Source organism: Mustela lutreola, chromosome 5 (genome assembly GCF_030435805.1).
Source record: "Mustela lutreola isolate mMusLut2 chromosome 5, mMusLut2.pri, whole genome shotgun sequence".
Classification (NCBI taxonomy): Eukaryota; Metazoa; Chordata; class Mammalia; order Carnivora; family Mustelidae; genus Mustela; species Mustela lutreola.
Genome location: NC_081294.1, coordinates 40,585,831 through 40,611,608, shown reverse-complemented (window position 1 = coordinate 40,611,608; position 25,778 = coordinate 40,585,831). Strand labels below are relative to the sequence as shown.

The 25,778-nt window shown below is 37.9% G+C and overlaps 1 protein-coding gene across 8 annotated transcripts in view; it reads right to left on the bottom strand.

Annotated features, from left to right (window-relative positions):
• Positions 1 to 25,778, bottom strand: part of FBXO38 (F-box protein 38) — a 54,558-nt gene that overhangs the window by 17,802 nt on the left and 10,978 nt on the right. For 6 of the 8 annotated variants that reach the window (XM_059173973.1, XM_059173977.1, XM_059173980.1 and 3 more), the window contains 10 exons: positions 24,280 to 24,413; positions 21,266 to 21,429; positions 20,894 to 21,059; positions 18,062 to 18,199; positions 16,620 to 16,757; positions 14,096 to 14,189; positions 12,765 to 12,895; positions 9,166 to 9,336; positions 7,382 to 7,524; positions 5,886 to 6,096 (listed from right to left, as the gene is read on the bottom strand). In XM_059173973.1, coding sequence (XP_059029956.1) covers positions 5,886 to 6,096; positions 7,382 to 7,524; positions 9,166 to 9,336; positions 12,765 to 12,895; positions 14,096 to 14,189; positions 16,620 to 16,757; positions 18,062 to 18,199; positions 20,894 to 21,059; positions 21,266 to 21,429; positions 24,280 to 24,413 — 1,490 coding nt within the window. The remainder of the gene's footprint in view (positions 1 to 5,885; positions 6,097 to 7,381; positions 7,525 to 9,165; positions 9,337 to 12,764; positions 12,896 to 14,095; positions 14,190 to 16,619; positions 16,758 to 18,061; positions 18,200 to 20,893; positions 21,060 to 21,265; positions 21,430 to 24,279; positions 24,414 to 25,778) is intronic. The other 2 variants (XM_059173976.1, XM_059173978.1) reach the window with 2 other exon arrangements.

Below are 25,778 nucleotides of genomic sequence, written 5' to 3'. Positions count from 1 at the left end.
TTACATCAAAGAGTTTGTGACAGTTATTAGTGCCTGTCAGTGAATGGGAATGTGTGATTTTACTTATATCTTTCTAAAAGATGAGCACAGTGAGCAATTTCAGAATGATGAGCTTCAATAAGCTTACTCTATCTTCTTAAGATAAAATGCTCATTTTTCTAAGAGGACCCTAAAGGAAATAATTCCTAGCTTTGCCAGTTTTTTACAATATTAAATTCATGTCCCTCAAATCAGCAGTCAATCTAGTACCCACTTACAACCTAAGCTTGCATGCCTGATCTCAGTTTGAGTCTTGCCATAACCATACTACCTTTCCATCTGCAGCTCGGCCATGAGCCCAATGGCCCCAGAGACTGCGTCTAGCCTGTACATCACCATATCCTCAAAGCTTAGGGCTGCTCAAGGGCTACTGCTGGGAAGTCAACCAACCATTTGGATGACAAGAAAAAACAAGATTCTGTTCCTAAAAGAACTAAAGAATCTACTTAAGTAGACAAAACAAATTCAGTTAACAAATAAATGAGGCAAATCAGGATGACAACAGAAAGATACCATTCAGCTAAATGTCTCTAGGATATACAACAGTAAAACTGGAGATTTTGTGGGGACAAGGGGATTTGGCCTTTAATATACACCAAACCACATTCCCCCTTATATTCAGTCTCCCATCTCAAATTCTTGCTCCACTCCAGACCTCAATTTTCTACATTTCTTTTAGTGCCCAAAGGAGGCCTGACCTTGCCTACAAATCTTCCATGATAAAAGCCAATTGATTTTCTTCTTTCATTCAATTCTTATGAACAATCATGAAGAGCAGTAGTTATCATGTACATACTCCACGCCTGGCTATCGGCTAAATGCTTTTATATACATTACCTTATTTATTTCTTATGGCAAACTCACAAGGACATTATTACTAGCCTCATTTATGCAGCTGAGGGAAGTAATTTGTGAGGATGTGAACTGAAGTCTGTTTCCTGAGTCTGCTACAGTATAGGAGCAATGAGTAGATGGGACATGTATAATCCCTGCTCTCAAAGAGAATGCGCATGTTCTAACAGAGATGTTGGATACGTAGAATTAGGTAAGAAGAGACTTGCTAAGTGCTTCAACAGTCCAAGTGCAAGGGGAATATAGATGAAAAAGGAGCAACTAGTTTTCCTGTTGGGCAGGGAAGTTCTCAGGGATAGGAGGTGACACTTCCTAAACACTGGGAAGCTTGCTACATTTTCCAGAGGAGTTAAGTATTCCAGTGACAGAAAGAATAAGTGTTTGTACTGAAATGAGGGTGTAAAAGAAAATAAGGCTAAAAAGGCAGCCTAGGCCACAGGCTTTGAAAAGCTTAGAAAGTCCTGCTAAAAAGCTCAGAATTATTTCTCATATGCAGAGGCAGACTATTAGAATGGAAGTACATTCATATGCCTATGTGGATAGGGTTTTCCAAAGTTGCTGAGCAAGAGCTTTTTAGGTTGCAGGGTAACCTGTAGAGGTATTTCATATAATATCCAAAAGTTACTTTATATTAACCTCTCTCACTGCATTCTTCCTTTGGATATTTATGAAGCAGCCACTCCAATGTGTCACTGTTCCTAGGTGCAGAGAAAAAGTGGTGAAATCCCAAGAAGACGCAGCAGTTGGTGTGACAAAGGGGCGAGCCTGGCACAAAGGAAGCATGGTGTATGAGGTGGGGACAGGCCAGATCATGTAGGGTTTTATGGCCCCAATCAAGAAACTGAACTTTTTTCCCCTAAGGCAGTAGGAAGCTACTGGAGTCTGAAGTAAGGGAGCAACGTCATCGGGTGTATGTTTTAACAACACTGCTCTGGCTGCTCTAAGACCTAATTTTAGCTGATCAAGAGAGAAAGTAGGGTGCAGTCTGAAATGTATTAAAGCATTCAGATAAATATTTTTTACCTGGTCACCCTGCCTTCTTAGATTAAAAAAAAAAGTGGTATAATTGTGGTACAACAGGCAAGGAGAATGTAGACTGAATGGCAAGATGCTTTGAAGACAGTCAAAAACATTCTTGCTAAAGGACTCGATGCCATGGAGAATAGACAGTAAAGAAAAAAAGAAAGAGTATCTTGATTTTTAAATGAGATGGTAATACCCTCGGGCTACAGAAAGTGCAAATGATTCTTGGTTTAGATTTTTTTGTTTCAGAGTATCATTAGGACAGTAAATTTTTTTCAGAGTAATTTTAACTTAACAAAAATTATGTACGCTATCTTTTAATCAAGTATCAATGCTTACCAAATGTTTTGCTCAGTTTAAATGTTATTTCAGTTGTAAAAAAAATCCTGTTTTAATATGTAAGCATAAATCTTAACGGATCTGAGCAGTTTTTTACAAAAATATTAGCTGGTCTCTTCTATAAAAGCCTGATTAGAAATTCAAAACCTTTATTAAATGTACAAAATAAAGGAGAACTCACTGTCCTTTAAGAAATGATTTATATGCAATAATTTCTAATATTAAAAACGTTATTTAGTGGTTGACAATTATCTGCCCAAAATATAAAACAGAATGCATTTACTGTGATTTTTTTTCACACTATAGTTCACCCTTAGACTTCACTTCTAAAGATTTTCCATAAATCAATGGTTCTCAAACTGGGCTCCAGACCAACAGCATTAGCATCACTTGGGAACTTATGAGAAATGAAAATTATGTAGCCCCACCCAGACCTATTAACTCAGACCCTCTGAGCGCTAAGCCCAACAACCTGTGTTTTGACAAGTCTTCCAGGTAATTCTGAGGCACTCAAGTTTGAGAATCACTGCCAAAAATAAAAGCTGCAGAGCAATTCACCTAGGTTAATTCATCTGAATGCAGGGCAGAGGACAGTGGTGAGGAAAGGGAGAGGGGCACACCATTTTTAAAAGTAGTAAGTACCCAGAATTTATGTGATAAATCAAGATAGAAACTTAGCAAAATTACATAGAGGCAAAACTAGGCTTTATGGTTACAATTAACTCAAAAGTAATTATATTAAAATAATTTGGCAAAATGCTTTAGCAATTATAAAAGCATGATTTTGACACATTGTAATTTTATGTTAGGCAAATGTGAATTGTTAGAAAATATGAATATCTATTCCTCAATTTTAGAGTGCTATAAAATGCAGGTAAAGAACTTAAATTCTCAATTAACTGGCCCATAATAAAGGATTCTAAATCTTAAGAATTTTGGAAGTACAAATCTAAGAATGATAATCTTGAGCAAATTATAATATTTTGATAAATCACTACTCTCTAAAGCAATGAAGTCTTATTTCCAAAATCATGTATTACCTTAATGATAATGTTTGCTGAAAAACACCCATGACTTATTATAGCAGTTTATAAACAAAGCTACTTAACTTGTATAAATTTTAATTTTAGAATTACATGATGCTCTTCTTTTAAACTCTGCTAATTCATGCAAGCTGATGAAGTTAAATAAAACAGGGCATGAAAGAGTGGGGGGCCTCTGCTTCATTCTGGGGTTGTTCCAAGACCACGTAGAGGCCCATGCATGAAGTTTTAAAATTCTAAATTAAGGAAAGTCAACATATCAACACGACTTTCAAACGAAAATAATTTTTAAATTATCAAGATCATACCTAAAGAGTGGAAGCATCAAATGTTAATCATTTCAACAAATACCAGGTCCCACTGATTCCTTTTAGTTTGAATCTCTGTACCACTATTTAACGAAACTTTTTTTGCTTCTCTTTCATATTTGTTCTTTCCACTCCTGGTTTTGATCAAAAGTCACACAGCCTTTCTCCAGTTCCTATTTTTTTATTTAAAAGAACTGACCTGATACATACATAACATACAAATAAATACAATGCCAACTCAGGGAGATCTGTGGAACCAATGTTTTAGGATAACCTGCAGTTCCCTATAGTATTGTCATCATCAGTGGTGTTCTGAGCCTTCCTCTAGTTGAAGGTGTTTAATTCTTCAAACCTGGTATTAATGTAGCTCCTTTGCTTATGAGCCCTTAACAGCATTTGAAGATAGTGTACTTGACAATATATACCTCAAAATGTGGTCTGTATGCAAGTCTCTAATCTCCTGAAATCTTAGTTTACAATGTTAGTAGATTTAAGTTCCACTGTTCTCTCCTATAAATCAAATATAGCGTTCTTGTACACATTTTGGTCTCTGCTGCACCAGTATGTGACTTCACAATGGAGGCATTCTCCATTCTGTACGGAGAAGCCTATGGCCATCTAACTTCCAGTGGAGACTATCATCTGTCCAGTACATCCACTCCAACCACAACTGGGTTCCTAGGATCTGCGCAGGTCTGCGCTAAAGCTGCTCTAACAGTTTTCCGTGGACGGTCTGTGTCCTCTGAAGTCCAGGTCCCTACGGCATCACCGATGAGTTATAATGGCACTAAGGGAGAATAAAGCTAACAGACAACATCTGACCTCCTCTTCCTCCTCCAGTACTAGCACCTGCCGGCTCTCCACTTCTGTCTTTGTATTTTGGAGGTGGATGTCAGGGGGAAGAATTAACCGTAAGTTTCAAATGTCTAAAAGTACTCATGTGGAAATAAAAAGTATGAAGCTGTATATAACCATGTTTACTTCAAAAAGTCAAAAGATCAAAGGTAGAAACAAAGGTTTGGAATTCATCGGCATATTCCATGATCGGAATTAATCAGAATATTCCATATTCCAATGATAACAAAGCTAGGAAACTGAAGGAACTTCTGTAGAGAAAATGATAGAAAAAAACTGGGAGATCAAGGACTGAAGTAGAACAGAGGGGAAACTGAAAGCAAAGGAATCCGAGCAGGCATGCCTGGTGAGACACAAGGAAAACAGTTTTGGAAATTCCAAGAGAAGAATTATTTCAGGAAGGTAGAAGCGGGCAACAATGACAAATGCTGCTCAGATGTCAAATATGACAAAAGAGGAGAAATGACCACTAGCATTCTCAGGAGAGCCACTGGTGACTTTGCCAAGAGCCAAGGAGAGTTCTACAGAGAACACGTGAAGTGAAGACAATGCCTAAGATGATGATTAGATCAGGCCCTATAATATACTAAGAGCAATCCTAAAGGAATGTATGCTCTATATGCCCTATGCTTTCGTGATGAAAGCAGGGACATAACATCACGGGACCCCATTTCTCAGTAATCACTGTGTCCAAGAGAATGAGTAAAGGGGCAATGAAAACAAGATAGCTTGAAGAGATTCCTTTTCTGATTCTTACGGGCCAACTGGGAAATTGGAAAACTTAGTAAGAAAACAACTTCCCTTCATCCTCACTCCCCAAGAGAGGGCCATACAAGCCCAAGAGCACATGGGCTGATAGAGCAGGTGTTCCGTCAATACTGAAGAATGCACTGGCAATTACATAAGTGAAATTCAATAGGTCTTTATTGGCTCATGTACTTATTTGGTGGGTGTTTGTGAAGACTTAATGATGAAAGGTGTCCAATGTCTAGCTACAATGTCTAGCACATGACTGCCATTCATTTTTTTCAGTTCTAGAACATCCAAAAATGGTCCCCCAATGAAGTTCTATCTACTGATCTACTGGTCAGGAAGACATAAAGAGATGTTCCTTCACCCAAATCCTGAAAGTTAAATCACAGGCCAGGTCTCTAAGGCTCACTGTACCCTGTACACCATCTAAGGCTCACTGTACCCACTGTACACTGTTACAGAGTCTAGGGACAAGAGGCATCATAAAGATAGCTTTGAAACAAGCCAGCAGATAGGCACATTTCATCCCTGCCCCATTTGCCTTGTCAACCAGGTCCCCCATATGTAAAGTGACAAACTGCCATACGGAGAGAAGGAAACAGAACAGGGTCAGAGAAATACAATCCAAAGTAAAAATCACTTCTGTGTGGAGCTCACAAAAGATCTGGGTTACCGTCGGCTGCAAACTGTTGCTCTCCTGGCTGCAGGTCTGGCCGGAAGTCGTTCTCCTCATCAGAGTCATCTGGGTGATGGTGATTGTTGTCATGGATGTTGGCATTATTCTGGGCATTGTTATCATTGTCATTGTTGGAGTTCTGGTTGCTAACAAGGGCCGAGGAAACCCCAATTCCCGTTCCTGCACTCAGGCCGACTCGAGCACAACCCTAAGGCGAGAAGAAAACACATGTGTATTCACTCTGGTTAGTATAGAACACTTCGTTTTTCATATTCCTCCATTTCACCTTGATCTAAGAATATTTACAGAGCACTACTTTCACATATGTATCAAGCACCTCATTAGAGGTTCATAAGACTTCAAGCAAGATGCAGTGCTATTGGTCTGGATTTACAGATAATGAAATGCAGTGGAAAGAGATCTGGGTAAGAGACCGGTAGGTGCTAGAGCTGGGACCTGAAACCCAATAATCTGACCTCCGATCCTGAGCCTTCCCCGCTATACTGTACTGCTTGCACAGTGGGAATGTAACCATTAAGAACTGAAGGAGAGAGAAGATAATTAACTGAAGCATTGTTTTTATTACAATGACAGCAAAAGTCTTATTAAGCAGGTTTTTTTTTTTTTAATATTTTATTTATTTGACAGAGGAGAGAGATCACAAGTAGGCAGAAAGGCAGCCAGAGAGAGAGGGGGAAGCAGGCTCCCCACTTAGCAGAGAGCCCTACGCAGGGCTCGATCCCAGGCCCCTGAGATCATGACCTGGGCCGAAGGCAGATGTTTAACCCACTAAGCCATCCAGGCGCCCTGGTTAAGCAGTTTTAAAATAACATTTTGTACAACAGACAATCTCAGGTTTTCCAGGATTTTCAACTGCACAGAAGAGAGAAGAGCAAAGTAAAATATATCCAAAATGAATCCCTAATCCATATTTACATCTGAGGTTCTTAATTAGAAATTTAATCTCCCGGGGAACCTGGGTGGCTCAGTGGGTTAAAGCCTCTGCTTTCGGCTCAGGTCATGATCCCTGAGTCGGGATCGAGCCCCACATCTGGCTCTCTGCTCAGCGGAGAGCCTGCTTCCCTTTCTCTCTCTCTGCCTGCCTCTCTGCCTACTTGTGATCTCTCTCTGTCAAATAAACAAAATCTTTAAAAAAAAAAAAAAGAAAAGAAAAGAAATTTAATCTCCCAACTAATTACTCTCAGTAATAAATTTTGACCTAGCTCAAAATTTCCACCTTTGCTCATATCTCACCTTCAGCTTACGGAATTGACAGAGACAGCTTTCCACTTACTTTTTCCTTTCCCTTCTCTGGAGACCCCTTACTAGAGCAAGACATCATTCAAATTATAACCTGTATGCCTTCATTGTAAGACGGCAGTAAAAAGTCCAATTGTAATAATGTAAGGGCATATTATTAGGAAAAAAAATCACTGAGGTTTTGTTTTCCTCCTTGAATATTAAAATAAACAATTCCCTCAAATGTGACTTACTTTGGGTGGTTCACGAAACATCTGGTCCAGTGAAATAAACTCGAGGCTGGGCAACAATTCAATAAACTGGCCAAAGGAGTCCAGCTTCAAAGCATGGCACCGCACTAAGTTGATATCGACCAATCGTGTCCATCTTGAGTGATCTGTTGGGAGAAATGACATGGCCAGAGAGTTTAACTAACACTTTGTCCATTACAGATGAATTCTGCTTTAGGTCACAAAGATTTTCAAAACCTTTTCCTTTAAATAACTTTGATTTTATCTCTCATGATCTCAAAAACTTGATGACTAAATTATGATGTCTTCTTACCTAATTTCATTGTGGAAACTACATGGCTTGGGAATTATTAACTTGAAACCAAGTGAACCTTGATCTAAATGTGATCCATTCAACAACCTACATGCCTATTCAACAATAGGACACTAAAGAAATGTTGGTGCATCCATTTAATAGAACATTATGCAGCTATTAAAAAGAATGAAGGAAAATTGAGTATGCTTGCTATGGAAAACTCTCCCCCAAGTACTCGTAGTGTAAAAACCAAGCTTACAGGAGAGGGTATACCTGAAAAGGTCCTTTGTATATATAAATCATTTTTAAATGCTACACATGTATAGGCTGCAATATGCACAAAATAATCTGTCCGGAGAATATACAAGAAACTGTTGATGGTGGTTACCTTTGAGAAGAGGAGACTTTTCATTTTGTACCTTTCTGCACTGTTTGGTATTGTTTACCAAGTGCATGTATTACTTTTAGTTTTTAAGTGTTAACAGGAGTTCTGAGTGATGGGATTATAGGCCATTTTTTGTTTTCTTCTTTATACACTTCTGTATTTAAGAAAACAAACAAACCAAAAATCCAATAAATGTTATTTTTTAAAAGTGATCTATGCCTGCTACCACCTAAAGTTTGTATTTCCCAATAACTTCTTGGTGCAGCTGGGCTAGGGACAGAATTTCCACTTCCAGTAGGGGAGACATGGCCATTCTAATGAGTAAACTCAAGAGAGCCTAAGAAGAGGCTGGAGACGGGCTCTATAAGGAGCTACAGAAGCCCAAAGAGGCAACTCAGATAGGAAAGGAGGCTGCTTTGCAGAGGTCAGTGAGGGGACTTGATTTGGTAAAGAGGATGTCACAATGAAAACTCTCTAGCTTGGAATTTATTTAAAGGTTTGTGAATTTAGGTATTTAAGAAGGGTCCTGAAAGAAACAAATAACAGCACTCTCTTGGGGAGGAAAAAGAACTCCCCATATAAGGAAACGTATCAAGTACAAAAGTCACACTCTATACACAAGGGGTCGGGTCAGCGGGGGAGAGCTGAAAAAGCTTAAAATTTTAAGGCAAATGAAAACTTCACAAGTTAATGCTAAATATGTCACCTAACTAAAGTTTTTTTTTTTTTTTGGTTTTTTTTTTAAATACATACCCACTTTGTCCTTTCAGATGATGTGCCATTTGAAGGTATTCAGAGAAAACAAATGTAATATCCCAGGCAATAATTCCTAACCTTAATTTTATATGCCTGGCTCAAAAAAAAAATGAGGGCAGTTGACTCCATAACCCAGACAGTGCCAATTTCTAGGCAGAGAACATCAGGAGTTCAAAAAGGCAATGACAGAATACTTCCAACTTGGTTATCAAAGGTTCCCAGCACTTGTATGACCAATCTTATAAATATCTACATTTTACATTAGGAATACAATTCATATCACACACAGAAAATAAAAATATATATTCTTTTGAGAGCAGGCAGACATAGCCATAGTTAAGCCTACAGTACCTGAGATCCAATTGTATGGGTTATGAAGATGAGGGCAATTATAAATTGCCAGGTATTTGATACAGGAAAAAACTTCATTGACTGCCTTCATGCCTATATCGGTGATGATACCAGGATTTTCTACCACATCAGCCAAGCCATACTTTACCAGATCTGCATTCGCCATTCTACCTAAATAGAAATCAGTTAAAAAAAAAAGATTCTTAAATGTCATGTAATGTTGCTGAACTCTTTAACATCCAGTATATTACTCTCTATGATCGTTGTGTTTCATCGATCCATCATCAGGTTCAAGTCTGAATACAATTTTAGGTGCAAAATAAAAATTTATATTAAAAGTCAAGGGATAGCTAACAGAAACATTTTCAATTCTCTAGAAAAGGGGAAAAAAAAGTAAAAATTCTTAAAGTGAAACTGAGGGATATATTGCATTGGTTCACACTTACAGTGAAGTTTTAGCTTTAGCTTTTAAAAAGAAAAATAAGATCTTAAATATGTAATTCTCTTTTACGGTATCGGGATGTTTTTGGAGTCAGGTATGCCCAGGCATAGAAAAGAGTAAACTGGTAATTCAGGGTCATTCTTAGAACACATGGGATTGGTTAGTAAAGATGTGACCATCCCCAGAAAACGGAATTCTAACTCAAATACACCTACCCCCTCTGCCAATGAGCTTTAGTGCCCCCCCATCGTGCAGGCACGCGGGGGGCTGGGGGTTGGGGATGGGTATCAGTAAAAGATAATCCTCGTCCTAAACTGTGGTGACACTGGAAATCAACCTCATTCCTTGTCTCCTGTCCTCATTTTCCCCCTGTTCCTGTCCTTACTCTCCAGGATGGTCTGCTTGACTACAAGCAACCTGAAGGAAAAGGGACTGTGTCTAGTTAGGTGACAGTCACATTTTCAATGACCAGCAGGGTGCTGGGGAGACAGGCACTTAATAAATGTCTCTCACAATCCTTACTACCACCTGCCACCAAGTACAAAGAAAACACTGTTGCTCTGGTGAAGATGCCCCACACACCTTACAGGGATTTAAAACAACTATTAACTCCAAACTCTTCCTATTTTACTCTCCACATAGTTTCAGTCTCTCACCTACAGTCCACATTTTTGATATTTATTGTCCATTTTCTGCAGATTTACCTTAATTCGTCCTTTACAATTCAGCCGAGCCATTTTCTTTAGCCTGCTGTAAAAACATTTTTCTTACCCTTTGGACTTGAAATTTTTCTAAGGATTGGGTAAATCTTGAAATGACCCTGTTTCTTTTCTGCATAAATGTTGTAACCTGACATAACATATCCATCATACATTCATTCCTTTGAGACCACCACCTTCTTCCACCTCTTGGGTTCTCCTTGATTGTCATGTTCCCTCAAGAACTCTGATGACATCACCTAGAACACATTTCTGTTTCTTTTTCTTTAGCCCACAGATCAGCTAAAAGTAAAAGCTACCATTTACTAAATGCTTTCTAAGGGTCAGAGATTGTATGATAACAGTGGTTTTATTACTGACGACTCCAAACCACCCATGGAAAAAATGACAAGTGGTCTTATCTCTACTTAACAAATGAGAAACCATGGACTTAAGAAGTAACTTGCCCAAGGTCCCATCACTTGTTAGAGGCAGGTCTCAATACCACCTCTCCCCGTCTCCAAAGCCCCAGCACTAAAAACAACACTGCTCTGGTTTTTAATGAGTTTTATATCCCTATCACCTTTGAATAAAATTCTGCTATCATAAATCTATGAAAGGAAAACCCCCCTGTAAGTATTCATCTTTGGAACACTTTTCTTCTACCCGTAACACACAGCATCTGCTTTTCAGCACATCCATTTCCCCAATATGGCCCTGTCATTTTTCCCATAAATGTATGGGGCACAAAGGTTGATATTTCTATTGGTATTTGGCCAAGTCTTCATAACAAAACAGAGATCCAAGTTCTACTAGAGGTGATGCTACCCCTACCCTCAGGAGAGGCACTTCAAAATCTAAATTACTGCGAAGAGTGAGATTAAGTGGCAAAGTATGAGCAGTGACCACACGTTCCTCCCTGGATGCTGCTAGAGGCACCTGGCGCCTACAGTGATAGATAATCCTGGGCTGTCTTTGGAGGGTCGGAGGCAAATATGTATCTGGAGAAATGGATGAACGGCAGCAAATATGAAAACAAGAAATGTTTATGAAAAGGTCAAGACAGAGATTTCAATATGAAAGACACTATGAAACATGCTGAAAAGCATAACGTAGCAGTAGTCTAAAGATAAAGTGCTTTTCTACGGAATGTGTCTTTCAGGGAAAGAGACACAATTGGGAAATAGCTGGTTATAAAGATAACCCTCAAGAGAGAATCTTTCAGTGGGCCTAAATGTGGCCATCTTGAAAATACAAAATTTGTCAAGTTTTGAGCTTTGGGGAAGAGGAAAAAATAAAATTACAGAAAGCTGAAAATTTTGCTGGGTTACGCAGAAGGTACTGTAGAAACAAGACAGAGAATGTAAGCAACCTCATTCAAAACCAGAAAAGCCTGGTATCAAATACATTAATTTTATATGAAATGACTATACTAGGTTAGCATTTTAAAGCTACGTTGGTGAAAAGCCAATCTTTTTCAAGGTTATACAATAAAAAAGAATTCCTATTAAACTGGCAAAAAGATAATGATTTGATTTCTTAATCCTTCACATGTAGTAATGAGCACTGCAACAAAGAAAAAGCAAACAAAACAACAGAGATGTCTACTAAAACTGAAAAAGGACAACAGTCACTTGTTTGACCTAGACTGTCCTGACCAGAGGAATCAAGTCTTGTGTTCTTTTAGGTGCAAACTAGATCCTAAGAAAAAATGCCATCTGGTATGACAGTGAGTTTAAGAAAGACTTGTTAGAAATTACACGGGGAAGAAACAATTCTTGCAAAAAATAAAAACATGCTGACGGTGGAAATGCTCTTGCATGTCTGATTAATGTCATGTAGGAAAAAAGCTTGAATAATGAATTGACATGCATTCAAACCCAAAGGAATGAGTTCCCAATTGTAAATACATTCCAGAAAATGCTGTCAACAAGCCTTCCAACAGCAATCATCATCAAATGAATACTGACCATTATGTGCTCACACTATCTGGGAAATCCAGAACCCCCAGCGGGCTTATTATGGAAATGAAGAGCATGGACAGGGAATGGGACCTCATCTGAGAGGACCATCAAAAGCTTCAAGAAGTGTGGCAGATCAAATTCAACAAATGGAACCAAGGATGACATTCTGTGAAAAAAATGAAGCAGAATGGGAAAGAAACTTGGGCAGTAAAATGAAGACAATATCAAATGTAGGTAAGGATTTTTTTTTTTTTTTGCATACTGTTAATCGTTATATTTTCTATAATATGCTAAGTCAGAGGCAACACGGGGGGGAAAAAAATCACTGACACTTCAAGTTTAAATTAAAAGTTCCTTTTTCAAGAAGGCAAAGCCCGTAAGACTTTAAGCTGTCTTATATTCAAGAAAATATCACGCATCTTAATTCAAGTTTCAGTTTTTCAAGTAAGTTCTTTACAGCAATTCTAGGGAATAAAATGGTTGATTAAGTCTTACTCTGCAGCAAAAACTCATCTACATATCCCAGATGAAGTGTTTCAAACTGGGGGAACTCCAGCTCTGCCATCTTTAGGGCAGAAAAGACGCCATCTTTGGTTAGGGAAGGCTGGATCCGAACTTCATGTAACCTATGGAAAAAAAAAAATATCAGAGTAAAATAAAAAATATCAGAATCAAAGGTTCTTCCTAGCATAAGGCTCCGAAAGAAATTCACCTTACTGAGATGTCACATGCAAACAACTTTCCTCTACCAAAAAGCATTAGAGATGTTTCCTGTAAAGGAGCATTTTGTTAAGTGTGGACATGTCTTAGGTGGTACACTGCAGTTACATTAACAGCAAGTTACAAAATAAGAATCGTATATGCTTTCTAATGTTTGCTTAAACCTGATTAAGTCCAAGTCAGAATCTGCAACTGGTGCTGATTATTCAACATCTTTTTTTATGCTGCTCTTAAAAGTGCCATTTTAACAAAGATCATAGTTCCATAACGAGTAAGAATACCTACTTGCTAATACTTAGAAACAGTTTTTTTTATACTCATAACATTCTTTTTAAGCGTTTTGAAATCAAGAATTTTGAAACTGAAAGAAACGGTTAACTAGGGGCACCTGGGTGGCTCAGTAGGTTAAAGCCTCTGCCTTCAGCTTGGGTCATGGTACCAGGGTCCTGGGATCGAGCCCCACATCAGGCTCCCTGTTCAGCGGGAAGCCTGCCTCCCCCTCTCTCTCTGCCTACCTCACTGCCTGCTTGTGATCTCTGTCAAATAAGTAAATAAAATCTTAAAAAAAAAATACTTAACTCAATTTTAATACAATATAAAAGCAGAGGTAGACCTTTGATCTGCAGGATACCATAAACGTGGCATAAACTGATATAAAGATATTATATTAAAAATATAAAGGTGTTACAAGGTCAGGATTCTTAAAAAGCTTACTTAAAATACTGATTTCTGAATAGCAAACAGTGTTACCAACTAGCTAAAATAATTCCAAAAATCAGAGAAGGTTGAAAGAATGGTTCCCAAGAGAGCTGCAGACACCAGCATCAGTGCTGACTTCTGGTGGACCTCCAGAATGTTGACTGCTTTTCTCTGATGAGACCACACCCCTGCAAGAGCTTGATGGGTCTGGAGGGCAGTTCAGCTGTCATCAGTTGTAAAAGAAGACTATCACTACCAAGTGATGCTCTAATGCTATTTAAACAACTCCTTTATATTTCACATCTAGACAAGGCATAATCAAACTTCCTATACACATTCCCCCAATCTTTGCAAAACAGGAAAAAACACTACTCTAAGACAAAAGACAACATCAAGAAGAAACATACCTACGAGCAGCAGTGATAATGAGGTAACCAAGATCTACTTCAAGAGCATTTTTGCAAGCTCCCAAAACGATAGTATGCAAATTTCTAAAACCACCTAGGTTAAGGGAGAAAAGGAACAAAAACAGTATTTCCTTCGACCACAGCACTTTTAGTAAAGTATTTAGATGCATTTTAGATGACATTTATCTGGTTAAAAGTAAATCTAAGTAACTCAAATTAGTAACTCAAAATGAATTGCAATGACCAGTCATTTCCTAAGAAGAGATGAAAACAGACACTGTCTTCCTGAAGAGGCATTCTGATTGTGTTGGAAAATTACTCCAAATTATTGAGACTGTTAAAAGAAAGGATTTTCAGGAAGCTAGAAGTTCGTAAGGGAACTGTAAAGAAGGGATCCTGACATTTTCTAGCCCAAGTCTGAACCTCCTATGTATCATAGGGAACAAGACCACCACTCCTTTAACTTCAGCTGTTTTATGTTTTTGAAACTTGTAAATACAGAGCAAAAACAGTATGCAAATTATTAATGTATAAAGCACAGTGAATTTTCACAAGATTGACTTTAAACTTTTATGAAGAGAACCACACAATATGCACTTCTGTGTCTGCCTTCTTTTGCTGAAATTTCTGTTTAGAAGATTCATCCACATTGCTGCATACAGTGGCAGTTCATTCACTCTCACTGCTGTGTAATATTCTCTTGCACAAATATGTCACGTGTGAATCACCCATGCTGCTGCTGCTGGGTATTTGGGCTGTTCCATCGGGAGGCTATTATGAACAGTGCTTCTATGAATAATTTGGGGCACTGTCTCCTGGTGAAGATATGTATGCATTTCTATTGGCTTTAAAACCAGGGAGACAATAAATTAATAAAATCAGGAAGGCCGCTGTTGCTATGCACAGACACTACCAAACAATATTTCAAGGGAATGTATCAATTTATACTCAGCCCCAGCAGTGTATGAAAGCCCTGTAAGTCTCTTTCCTATCAGTCATACTTAGGCATAGTCATTTTAGTGCTTGTGTATCACACTGTGGTTTTATTTTGCATTCCTCTAATGATTAAGGGCATTTCTCATTTTTTCATGTCTATGAACCATTTGGTTATCCCCTTTTGTGAAGTCTTGTGTATTCTGGTTGTATCCTTGTTTTTCTTACTGGGTTGTCTGCCTTTTTCTCATTAATTTTAGTAGTACTTCATATACTCTAGACACAAGTCCTTCATTTGATACCTGTATTGCAAATAGATTCTCACACTCTGAAGCTTTGCTTTTCATTCTTAATCATACCTTTTGATGAACAGAAAAAAATTTTTAATATAGTAGAGTTTATCAATTTTTTGTTTATGGTAAGTATTTTTTGGTATCCTGTTTAATAAATCTCTGCCTTCCCAAGGTTAAAGAGACATTCTCCTACTTTTCTTTTTTAAAGGAATGTTTTGTTTTTCACATTTGGATCTATGATTCATTTGGAATTAACTTTTATGTGAGGTATAACTGACTCCTTAATTAAAATATAAGGCAGAGTCATTCTTAAATGCTCATAAGGGGAGAAAAGTCTGTTTTTCTTTCAGGACATTTACACAAACTCTTTACTTTTGGCATCTGTAGTCTTCTCTCTAATGAATGGCTCCACTGTGGTCTTCTTATCCCCTCTCTGACTTTTTCCTGTTAGTTCAGCCATGCATAATAAAAATAAAGCTGCTGACCCTAAGGGAGCCTGCTCCATCCCCTCCACAATTTAATTAAAGTGTACTTCCACCAAACTTGACAAAATGCCTAAAAATGCCATGCTTACTCATATTTTAATAGTATTAGAAACATCAACTTGTACCAACAGTACTTAAAGATACTCTATTTGTATTCTGAATATACAAAGTTAGATTGTTTTTTTCTCAACAGTTAGTTATCTATCTCGCTAAATTCTGTGGTATCTGAGATAAACATCTTTATGAGATGTTTAACATGGAGCACATTGTTATATTATCATTATTTAAAATATAATTAAAGGACCTAGAGAGTAAAATATACTTTCCATTTAAAAGCCATTATCTGAGATGAAGCTAATATCCAAGTGCAAACATGAAAGCACTGATATACCTTAAAGTATTAGACAAACGTGAGACATTATCATTACTAATCCCTGAGTTCTTTTGTAGGCCTAAAATGTCCAAGTCAAAAACCATCTCTTTTCACCAACAGACTCTAGAAATCCCTGTTAATATTTTTCAGAAAAATTCCAAATATAACAGCTGTCTGGTTAACTAAGTAATACGAATTAATAAAACAGAAAACGTGCTTTAACACTCTACTATTTATATTGAGAAGGCTTAGCACTGCATAAAAAGAAAATAAGTACTAGTCCATACTCACGGTTACTTACTGTCCATCAAACGCACCAGACAGGGTAATTACTAACAAGCAATTTCTTTTAAAAAGACTCACAAAAGAAGCTAAATAAAAGCATAGTAATTTTAAAAACTGATTTGTAAAGTTTTCAGTAACTAAAGAAAAATTAATACCTGATCTCCAACTGTCTTCAACCACGTGTTGGATAAGACCTCCAAGGAAAGGGACTCGAACCATTTCCAAATGTTCCAAGTTTCGGGCAGACGCTAAGCCTGTTACTAAAGGGACATACTTCAAGGAGTTTGTTGGCCCTAGAGGAATAAAAAATACTTCAATGGAACAATGTAAATTTATTTAAAAGTGAATTTTCAAACCAGCAGCTGAAATAACTTACAAATTCTATGTGCGAAACTGAGAGCCAAGTAGGTAACTCTCTGTAATTTGTATCTATTAGAACGTATTAGCCTGATAAAGATGTATTTATTTATTCAGCGTAAGGATTTTTTAGTAACGCTGGAGGAACGTTTAGTATTTTTTGTAAATCCCCTGAAGTTTCAATAGTTTTGAGTTCAAATACTAAAGGGAGACAGCCGAGTTGAGGATGTGGTCCTTCACCCAAGTAAAGAGCTGGGTCATAAATACCTCTCTCTGGGAGCAGTGCTGTAGGAGGGGATATGGAAGATCACAAGACACAGGCCTATCTGCCACAGAGCTTGCCAAAGACATGGAGATAAAACTGAATAATCTAAGAATACAAAGACATGACATATCTACTATAAAAATAGTATCTGTTGTACTACATAAAAAAGAGAATAAGAGGAAGGAAGGAAGTGTATACCTTAGGACAAGGGAACAGTAACATAGTGTAAAGGCTGGCAGAATGGCAGAGGGGACAGTGAATAGGCAAGCCTGACAGTAAAAGAAGGTACATCTTAGTAATGACTCAGAAAAAAGATATCGAGAGGGGGCCCCAGCTATTAAGAACTTTAAAGGAGAATAGTCCCACTTGACAATCTAGGGCAACAGAGACACTGAAGGTTTCTGAACAGAAAGGCAGTACCATTAAGCAGTGCTTTCTGCTTTATGGGATCATAGTGTGACGTAACCAGAAATCAGACAGAGATCCATTATAACAATCCTACAGAAAGTAAAAAGTGAGGGGGATCTGGGTGGCTCAGTCGGAGCCTCTGCCTTCAGCTCAGGTCATGACCTCAGGGTCCTGGGGTCGAGACTTGCATTGGGCTCCCTGCTTAGTGGGGAGCCCGCTCCCTCTCCTGCTCCCCTTGCCTGCCTGTACTCCCTCTCTATCTCTGTCAAATAAATAAATAAATAAAACCTTTTTAAAAATTTAAAAAATAAGAAAGTAAAAAGTACCTGTAAAAAATATGTAGAGATACTGTGATGCTTCCTCCCCCCCAACTAAGGGTAAAACACAAATCATGAGTCAACTGACCTTAAAACAAAAGATACATCTATTTTCACAAGGTGAATAAATTACTGAACATAAATGATAATAATGTAACATAATTCCATTTAGAAACACAGCTATGGAGTTGGCTTTAGGATATTTTTAGGATAGTATAGGTATAATTCTACCATAACTATGTGCCATTACCTGCACAGTTCCTCATGACGAAAGTTCGTAAACTAATGCAAAGAAAGTCTTTGAACGGCTGTGGTTTAGTGAGTCTTACCCACTTCATATAAAGGTGCCTTAGCATCGGGATACAAGGAATTTCAGGAACATTCACCCCTAAAAACATATACGGAAAAACAAAAATCACGAAAAAAACTCTGTATTCTGCATAAAAGTGCAACAGTCTACTTTTCAAGTTGACAATTTGTCCTTCAAGGAGATTTTCACCAGAAAGAATTACCTAATTAAAGTCCATCAAGTTTGGCTGATTTAATAAAACAGGCTTGTAATGAACAATGTGAGCAAACCATGAACACTCTACTTTGTTAGTTCTTTAGAAAAGACATATGGAGATGGGATCGTAAAAGTATTTCCACATTTTATACACATGAATCTTTCTCATAACTCTACACAACTCTTTCAAGATACATACATACACCAGCAGATATAAAATGAAAACAAGTTCCTGAAAACAAAATTATGTGGAAGGAATAAACAAAAGTACTATTTGATTACCAACGCCCACTATCCCACCAGTGAGAAAACTAAAACACAGGCAGGATAGCTGGCTTCAAATACCATAATATCCAGAGACAGAGATTAAAGCTATTTCTACAAATGAATGAACCTTAACGATTTGTACATGAGTAGAAGAAGCCAGTCAGCATGACTTTGAGAAAGTGAGAAACCCATCAGTCATATATTTTAATATTTCAAACTGATGAAGGTATTTTATCCTTTAGATCCATAAGTGACTTAATACTATTAGTCATACCTGCAGAGGACACTGTCTGAGAGAAAGGGGATGTAAAGTGGAAGGAAAAATCAGGAGACAAAGAAGAAAAAAAGATAGGTAACTTGTAAGTTCTAAAAGGAAGAAAGCAGATCAAGGAACCTGCCCAACAGTTAACCACCACAGCCTCATGAAAAGCCAAGGAAATGACACAAGTATCTGAGAGAAATTCCAAGGACCCAGTGTGATGGCATTTAACAAGCAGCAGCTGGCAAAACCAGTTTAATACAAGTTCAAATTGAAGTTGGTAGAAGCCCTGATAACAAGGGGACTAGAGAAAGCAAACTAGCAGAGCCCCTGAATGACTGGGTCTTTAGAAGCTAAATTTTGCAGGATGCTCCTACTACAAGGAGTATCCCTTAACCTGCCCCTTCCCAAAAAGCAGCGAGCGACCTTTAGCCTTGAACTACGCATATACCCTATATGGCACCAGATGGGAAGTAAAATTGAGGTTGAGACAAAACAAAGAAAGGCAGAGGCAAAGAGGTATAGACTAAGACTAAAGATGTAAAACTCAAAAATGTACACTTAGCATTCACCATGATAGTGGTAATTCTGATTAGCAAATTCAGAATAGAAAGAGTGAGACAGATCCACCAGACAAAGAAGGTCTAGTCTACGCCCAATCCACATTTTGCTTCAAACCCATTCTATAAACAAAGGACACAATTACCGTCTTCCCAGCATGTGCACTAATTTACTATACACATTTACAACACCATCACAGTGTTAAACTGTTGAATTAATCAAACGAATGAATGCATTTCAACAAAATTTACCAACAGCTTGTACCTGCTGTATCTTCTCCAATGTCAGGAATCAAGGGAAATATAAAGATATAAAAACACTGACTTTAGAGCTTACATTGTAAATTTCATTGTAAATTACACTAACTTTATTATCTAAAAATCCAGTCTCAAACTAGATATCCAAATGCCTAATCACAATCATCCCTTGAGCATGTAAATAAAAGGGGGCTAGAGAGCATTCTTCTTCTGCCCTAACTGTGCACATAAGCCCCAATTAAGACCCACTCCTTACCATCCTGCTGCACTCCCTACACCACTTGACCCAGTTTCAGAAATTTCTAGTCCTTAAGACCATCGCCAATGCCCAGAATGCTTAGAACAGAGCAGATACTCAACAGATATTTAAATAAAATATGTAATAAATATATATTTTAAGTCAGACTACCGTAACAGGAGTCCTCCCAAAACCCTTTCAATAATCTGAGTCAGAGGTGGCAAATTAAATTTGAGAAAATATCTGCCTTTATTATCTACCTAGATAGAAATTATTGAGAAACATCTATTTGCATGGAGAATGTACACTACAATCACTGCAAATAAGGTGCCTTTGGAAAAAGAACACCCCATTTCCCATTTCTCAGAGAAAAAGAAAAGTAGCACATTTTTTTCTGGTTTGAACATAGGGGAATGTTCTGCTTGGTGAAGATACAAGTAAACTGAGAGCTATTTGGCTTTTTATTCCTTAGTGTTCTAGAGCGGAGCTATGTAATAAAGTAGCCACTACTCCATGGGGCTGATAATGCACCCAAGATAAAAATTCAGTTCCTCTGTATCACTAGCCAGAGGGAACCACACGGGAGAGTACAAAACCATGACACTTGCATCACCACAGAAAGTTGCACTGGAGAACTCTTCTCTGAAGGGTCAAACTAGGACCAAAAGGGTAAAGAACAAGGGCAGAATTCTGGCTCCGTGAAATCAAACAAAACAAAACAAACCATACCACACCCTAATAACTTTCAAAACTACTTAGGTGGTTTTCAAAAACAGAACAGACTGGTTGTGAAGCAGTTATTTCTCTAACCCTCCAGACCCTATCTAAGACTCCTTAATGGGAAATATAAATTTGTATACACGTCTCACAAGCATTTCTTTGGCCATCATCAATCAACAAAGCTATTTCTAAAATTCTCATTACTCTTTCTCAGTGATTATTCAGCTATAAAACATTTTGAGGTGTCGCAGGTGACCCAAGAAACATGTACTTACCAACTAAATGTAAAGTCTGAATTTTGGCTCCTATAGGAATTTTCAGTTTATTTTCAGGAGGAATTGGAAATGCTCCATTACGATTACGAAATTTCCCCAAAATATGAACATGTGGCATGTATGTCCAAATAGATTCTACCAATTCCAAATGAGAAGTTTCTACACCCTAGAAAATAATGCCAAGCAAGCATAAGAAAGGCTATTAATTTGTATCCAAAGCTTCTATTTCTGTATCTAAGATGTTAAATGCAATGGAATTTAAAAGTCTGTTATGGATGAAATCTGCATGTGAGTGAGCATATTTGTTCATTCTTTGATTTATTATTTCATCAATTAGTTGATACCAAATATTATTCAACTAGGTATACTCACCACTAAGTTTGGGCATGCCTGCAAAGCTTCTAGAACGCCTGGAATGCTAAAAGCCTCATGGCCCCGTACCCTTCGCCTCTCAAGGTATCTAGGGTGAAGGCCATAAAGCTGTTCGACATCTGGCATCTTCTTCAATAGTGTTAGAAAACTGGAATCTGTGAAGCCTGAGAAATTCAGAAGCATTTAGAGGCAAGTTCATCTTTGGGTTCATGAACATTTATTAGGCGCTTGTCATTTCTGTCAAAAGTTAACAACAAAAGGTTTCCTTTTTAAAGTTTCGTAAGACTAACACCATGGCTGAACAAATGATTATTACTATTTCTTTAGTAATAGAGGAAGTGTTTCAGAAACCCCACTTATCTTGAATTAATATTTTACAGAGCTGAGGCTTTTAATTTATGATTGCCTTTTTGTTGCTGCTGCTGCTTTTAAGGCACAGAAATCTCCAACGGGACAACACACATTTAACCTGGATAACTCGCACCTATTACTAGATTGCTAGGTGAGGAAGGACCACCTATCTGATCAGCACCACCCTCCAAGGTATTCTCTCTGGTCCAGAGAACCTCTAGGGCTCGGCAGGGCACACAACTAAAAAAGGAGAAAGATATAATCCTCACCTTTAGGAAGTTCACAGTTCTAACCAAAATCCCTTCTCAAAATAGGTTCTCTTGGTCTACCCATTTCCTAATAATTACTTTATCCTGTGTTTAACCACCACTCCCTGGACATTTCAGAGAGCTCATTCTTCTGAAAAAAATCAAATTAGCTAAGAGAACATAAGTGAACCAAACTGAAGGAATACTGAGCTGACACAAAGCTGTTTATCTGGGAGGCCGACCATGTTCCATGCACCAGATGGGAATGGAGAGGCAGGTTACTTTCACACCAGGGGTTTTGGTGAGATAAGCAGGAAGACAAGTTTCACACAGTTGATACTTCATTATCTGGGGTGTTCTGTCTTTAACAGAGACTGTCAGAAATCCAATTATCTGCCCACTAATGACAAAAATATTAACTCTCAAGAATGTAAGTGAGGCCCCAAATCACCAAGTCTTAACATACTAAAGTTTTCAAGTTGTTCTATTTGCACAGGGCTGGTCCAGATGACTATATTAACCTTAGAATCACAAAACTGAAAAGAGACCTCAAAGATCACTTGGTCTGATTATACTAAGAGTTCTTATTATCACTGTGTAGAGTAACCTTCACCAACAGAGTCACTCAACATGCTAACAATTCTATGTTTTCTCATCTATTTTCCCAACCCAATGAAAAGGTAATCACTGCACTTAGGGATGCAAAAAATAAACCTGGAGGAATTTAAAAGCTACTGTGTGAGTAGCCAGAGTTCAAAACTGAGTCTGACCACTGCCAATGTCCCTCTTTTGTCATACACTACAGGTTGCCTCTCATTGAAAAATGCATATAGTTCCACCTTCTTTATTGAGATTGTGTGAAAACCCAAAGAGATCACATATATAAACCATAAAGTACTACATAAAAACCTTAGTTGTTATTATTACTACTAAAAACCTTAGTTGTTGTTGTTGTTATTATTATTATATAGAGATGATGATGATGATGATTATTATAATATAGAGAATCAGGGCTTAAACTCCAAGTTAAACTATTGCCAGAGTGGCATTAGTAAGCAGGGTTAATGAGATCTTATTCTAGGCTAGAGACTGCCTTGATCCCCTTTTATATTCATTGCAGGGATGGGAAGCCTTGGGCTCACAGGTATTTATCACAGTCTGAAAGAAGTCAGCAATGTGCAGACAGATTCTTCTCTAATTTGATAAGAGGCAGAAGTGTTAAGGCTAAGGCTGTATCACATGGGAGCTCTGCCATCCTGCCTCTTTACACAGTGCATTAATCCCATCGCCAGAATTCCTGCTGATCTAACCTCTATGAAAGCAAATCTAATCTAAGGATTGATGGTCATTTTCACACTACCCTCATTTTTTTTTCCTTTCCTGCTATAAATGATCACCCTCTGGAATAAAAGGAGTCGTTTTCCCTTAGGATGGTTTCTTTGAAGTATTTGAAGATGACCGTGGTTAGCCTCCCAAGCTAAGTTCTACCCTCAGGTTTTTGCAATGTTTTTCACAAAAAGGTATATATACTGATAACTAAGAGGCCAACTGATAAGAGTTACCAGTTGACTGATGACCCTTTCCAAAGGCTATACCACCCCAAACTGTAAAAATATTCCACTACTGCAGAGAGTCTATCCGGTTCCACTTCACTTCTGCCAAGGTTCCCCCCCCGCCACCACCCTTATCCCATTTTCAAAATATCAGGATCTGGATAATGCTGATAAAATGTCTAAACAAGACATTCAAAATTGGTATACAACAATAACTAGAAGTCTCTAGTTAACAAATTGGTGTTAGCTAAAAACAAGCCTTGACTGGCCCTTCATTTTAATTCTTCCCTTTCAGGTGTATTCTGTTTAACGAAGTCATCAACATTCTTTTCTGGTCTCTTTACCTGAGATCCACTTGTGTGCTTAGGCTACTAACTCTGAATTCTTCGTCTACAAGACCAATGCCTTATTTGAGAATCTCTTAAGACCCTGTAAAGCCTTCCAAAAGTGCTAAAGAAATGAAAGTGCCAGAAATGCAATTTCTGTGGCTTGCTAGGGCAGCTTTACACAAATTGATTAATATCTGTTTAATTAGAGGATGCCATTAAGGGGCACAGGGAACCTATGAAAACCTACATCATGGAACAAAGGCCACTTTGTCTAATATAATAAATGTATGTTAAGTTCTCCAGTGCTACATGTGTAGAATGGGCTGACGTAGCCCCTTAAGGAACAAAACCAGGAAAGCCTCAGGCAAAACACATTTTCTTGACCCAAATGAACCTAACTAATTTAGATAAATTCTGCCTCCCTACCTACAAGGTGACTTATATTGCCTATCTTAAGACAAGTAACATTTGGTGGGAATATTATGAGGTTCCAGTAGGACTCCAGGGTACCTTAACAGGCTAGATCCACTTACCACTCGGCATGTATTCCCACCACCGCCCTGCACAGAGATCCACAACCCTCACCACTCTCAGATATAGGGTCACTGCTTCTTTTAGCTTCCTGGAGAGACATTCCATACACATGATATCCTGCAGAGGGAGGTACCTTTGTGAGAGAAAGAAACTCATATTTATCAAGTGGTAAGTACTTCCTCTCACCAACAGGTTACTTTTTGTCCTTCATCCATTCTCCTATGCCTTGAATGAAATAAGACCTTAAGAATATTTGCAGGGTTTTAAGATTAACATGCACATAAAGCTTTTCACTAAAAACAGATGAGTCAGCAAATACTCAAGCATCCAAATAAATACTGAGTTCTCTCCATAAGATATTTGCTAAAACCTGCGTTTCTCCTTTTAAGCTTTTACAAACAAAGAAAATCTCGAGGGGGAAAAAAAAAAAGGAAGGAAAAGGATCTCAGCGAATTTCAAGGCCTGATGATAAGGGAACCTGAGAAAGAGAGAACTAATCAGTTTAAACATGGCCAATATAATTTTATAGCTTTTACAGAAACCATTTCCTGTAGTAGCAAAAAAAATTCCTTTCTGCTCCCTCAACACACCCAGAAACTCTATCTTCTCCATCAACATACATGTATCCCAAGTTTATAGTATATAATTTTTTCCCTAGATCTTTTTACCGTTTAGATCACACACGAGTATTGCACAAGCATTAAATGAAAACATCTCATTTCAACTACAATTTCCTCTTTTCCAACTCTCTATTAACTCTTCCTTCTTGAAACTTTTCAACTAACCTGTACTTTTGTTGTTTCCAATAAAAGCAATGTATTTTGAAAGATCAGAAAATCTCACCTCTCTCTCTTCCTGAACACCCCTCCATACACAACTAAATTTAAAAAAAAAAAAAAAAGAGTAAAAACTACCCTAGACAAAGCTTGTATTATATCACAGACACTGTACTACAGTCACTATTTCACAACTTGACCAAGTAGGTGGTTCTTTATTTGCCCTCCTCCAATCCATTTTCTTTCTTTCTTTCTCTGCTAGGCTGTGTTCCCTACCCTTCCCGCTATTGGGTGGTTTAGGCCAACACATACCATGGGCAAAGGCTTTCTGCTATTCCTAGTCTCCTAGGTGAATTCTTTAGCACTCCTTATTAGCTCCCTTAACCCCAACTAAACCTCTATAAATAGTCCCTTCATTAAATGATCTTCAAATTCCAGTCAAGTGTAAATAACTTGTTTCCTGCTAGAACTCTCACTAACATAGCAGGTGCTATTAAAGTGGTGAAATCAGCTCAAAAAAGTTAACTTGCAGAAAATCAACAGCTAGAAAGAGGAAGGAAGAGCAGGGATGTCAACATGGTTAGGTCTGACTCTAATTCCTAAAAACTAAGCTAATTCTAAAAGAAAAGTCCAAGTATGCCTGCTGAGCATTTCTGCTCCATGTTTGCTACCTCTGGCACTCTCTCTTCCCCTTCAAACTATTTAAAGAGAATAAAATAAAA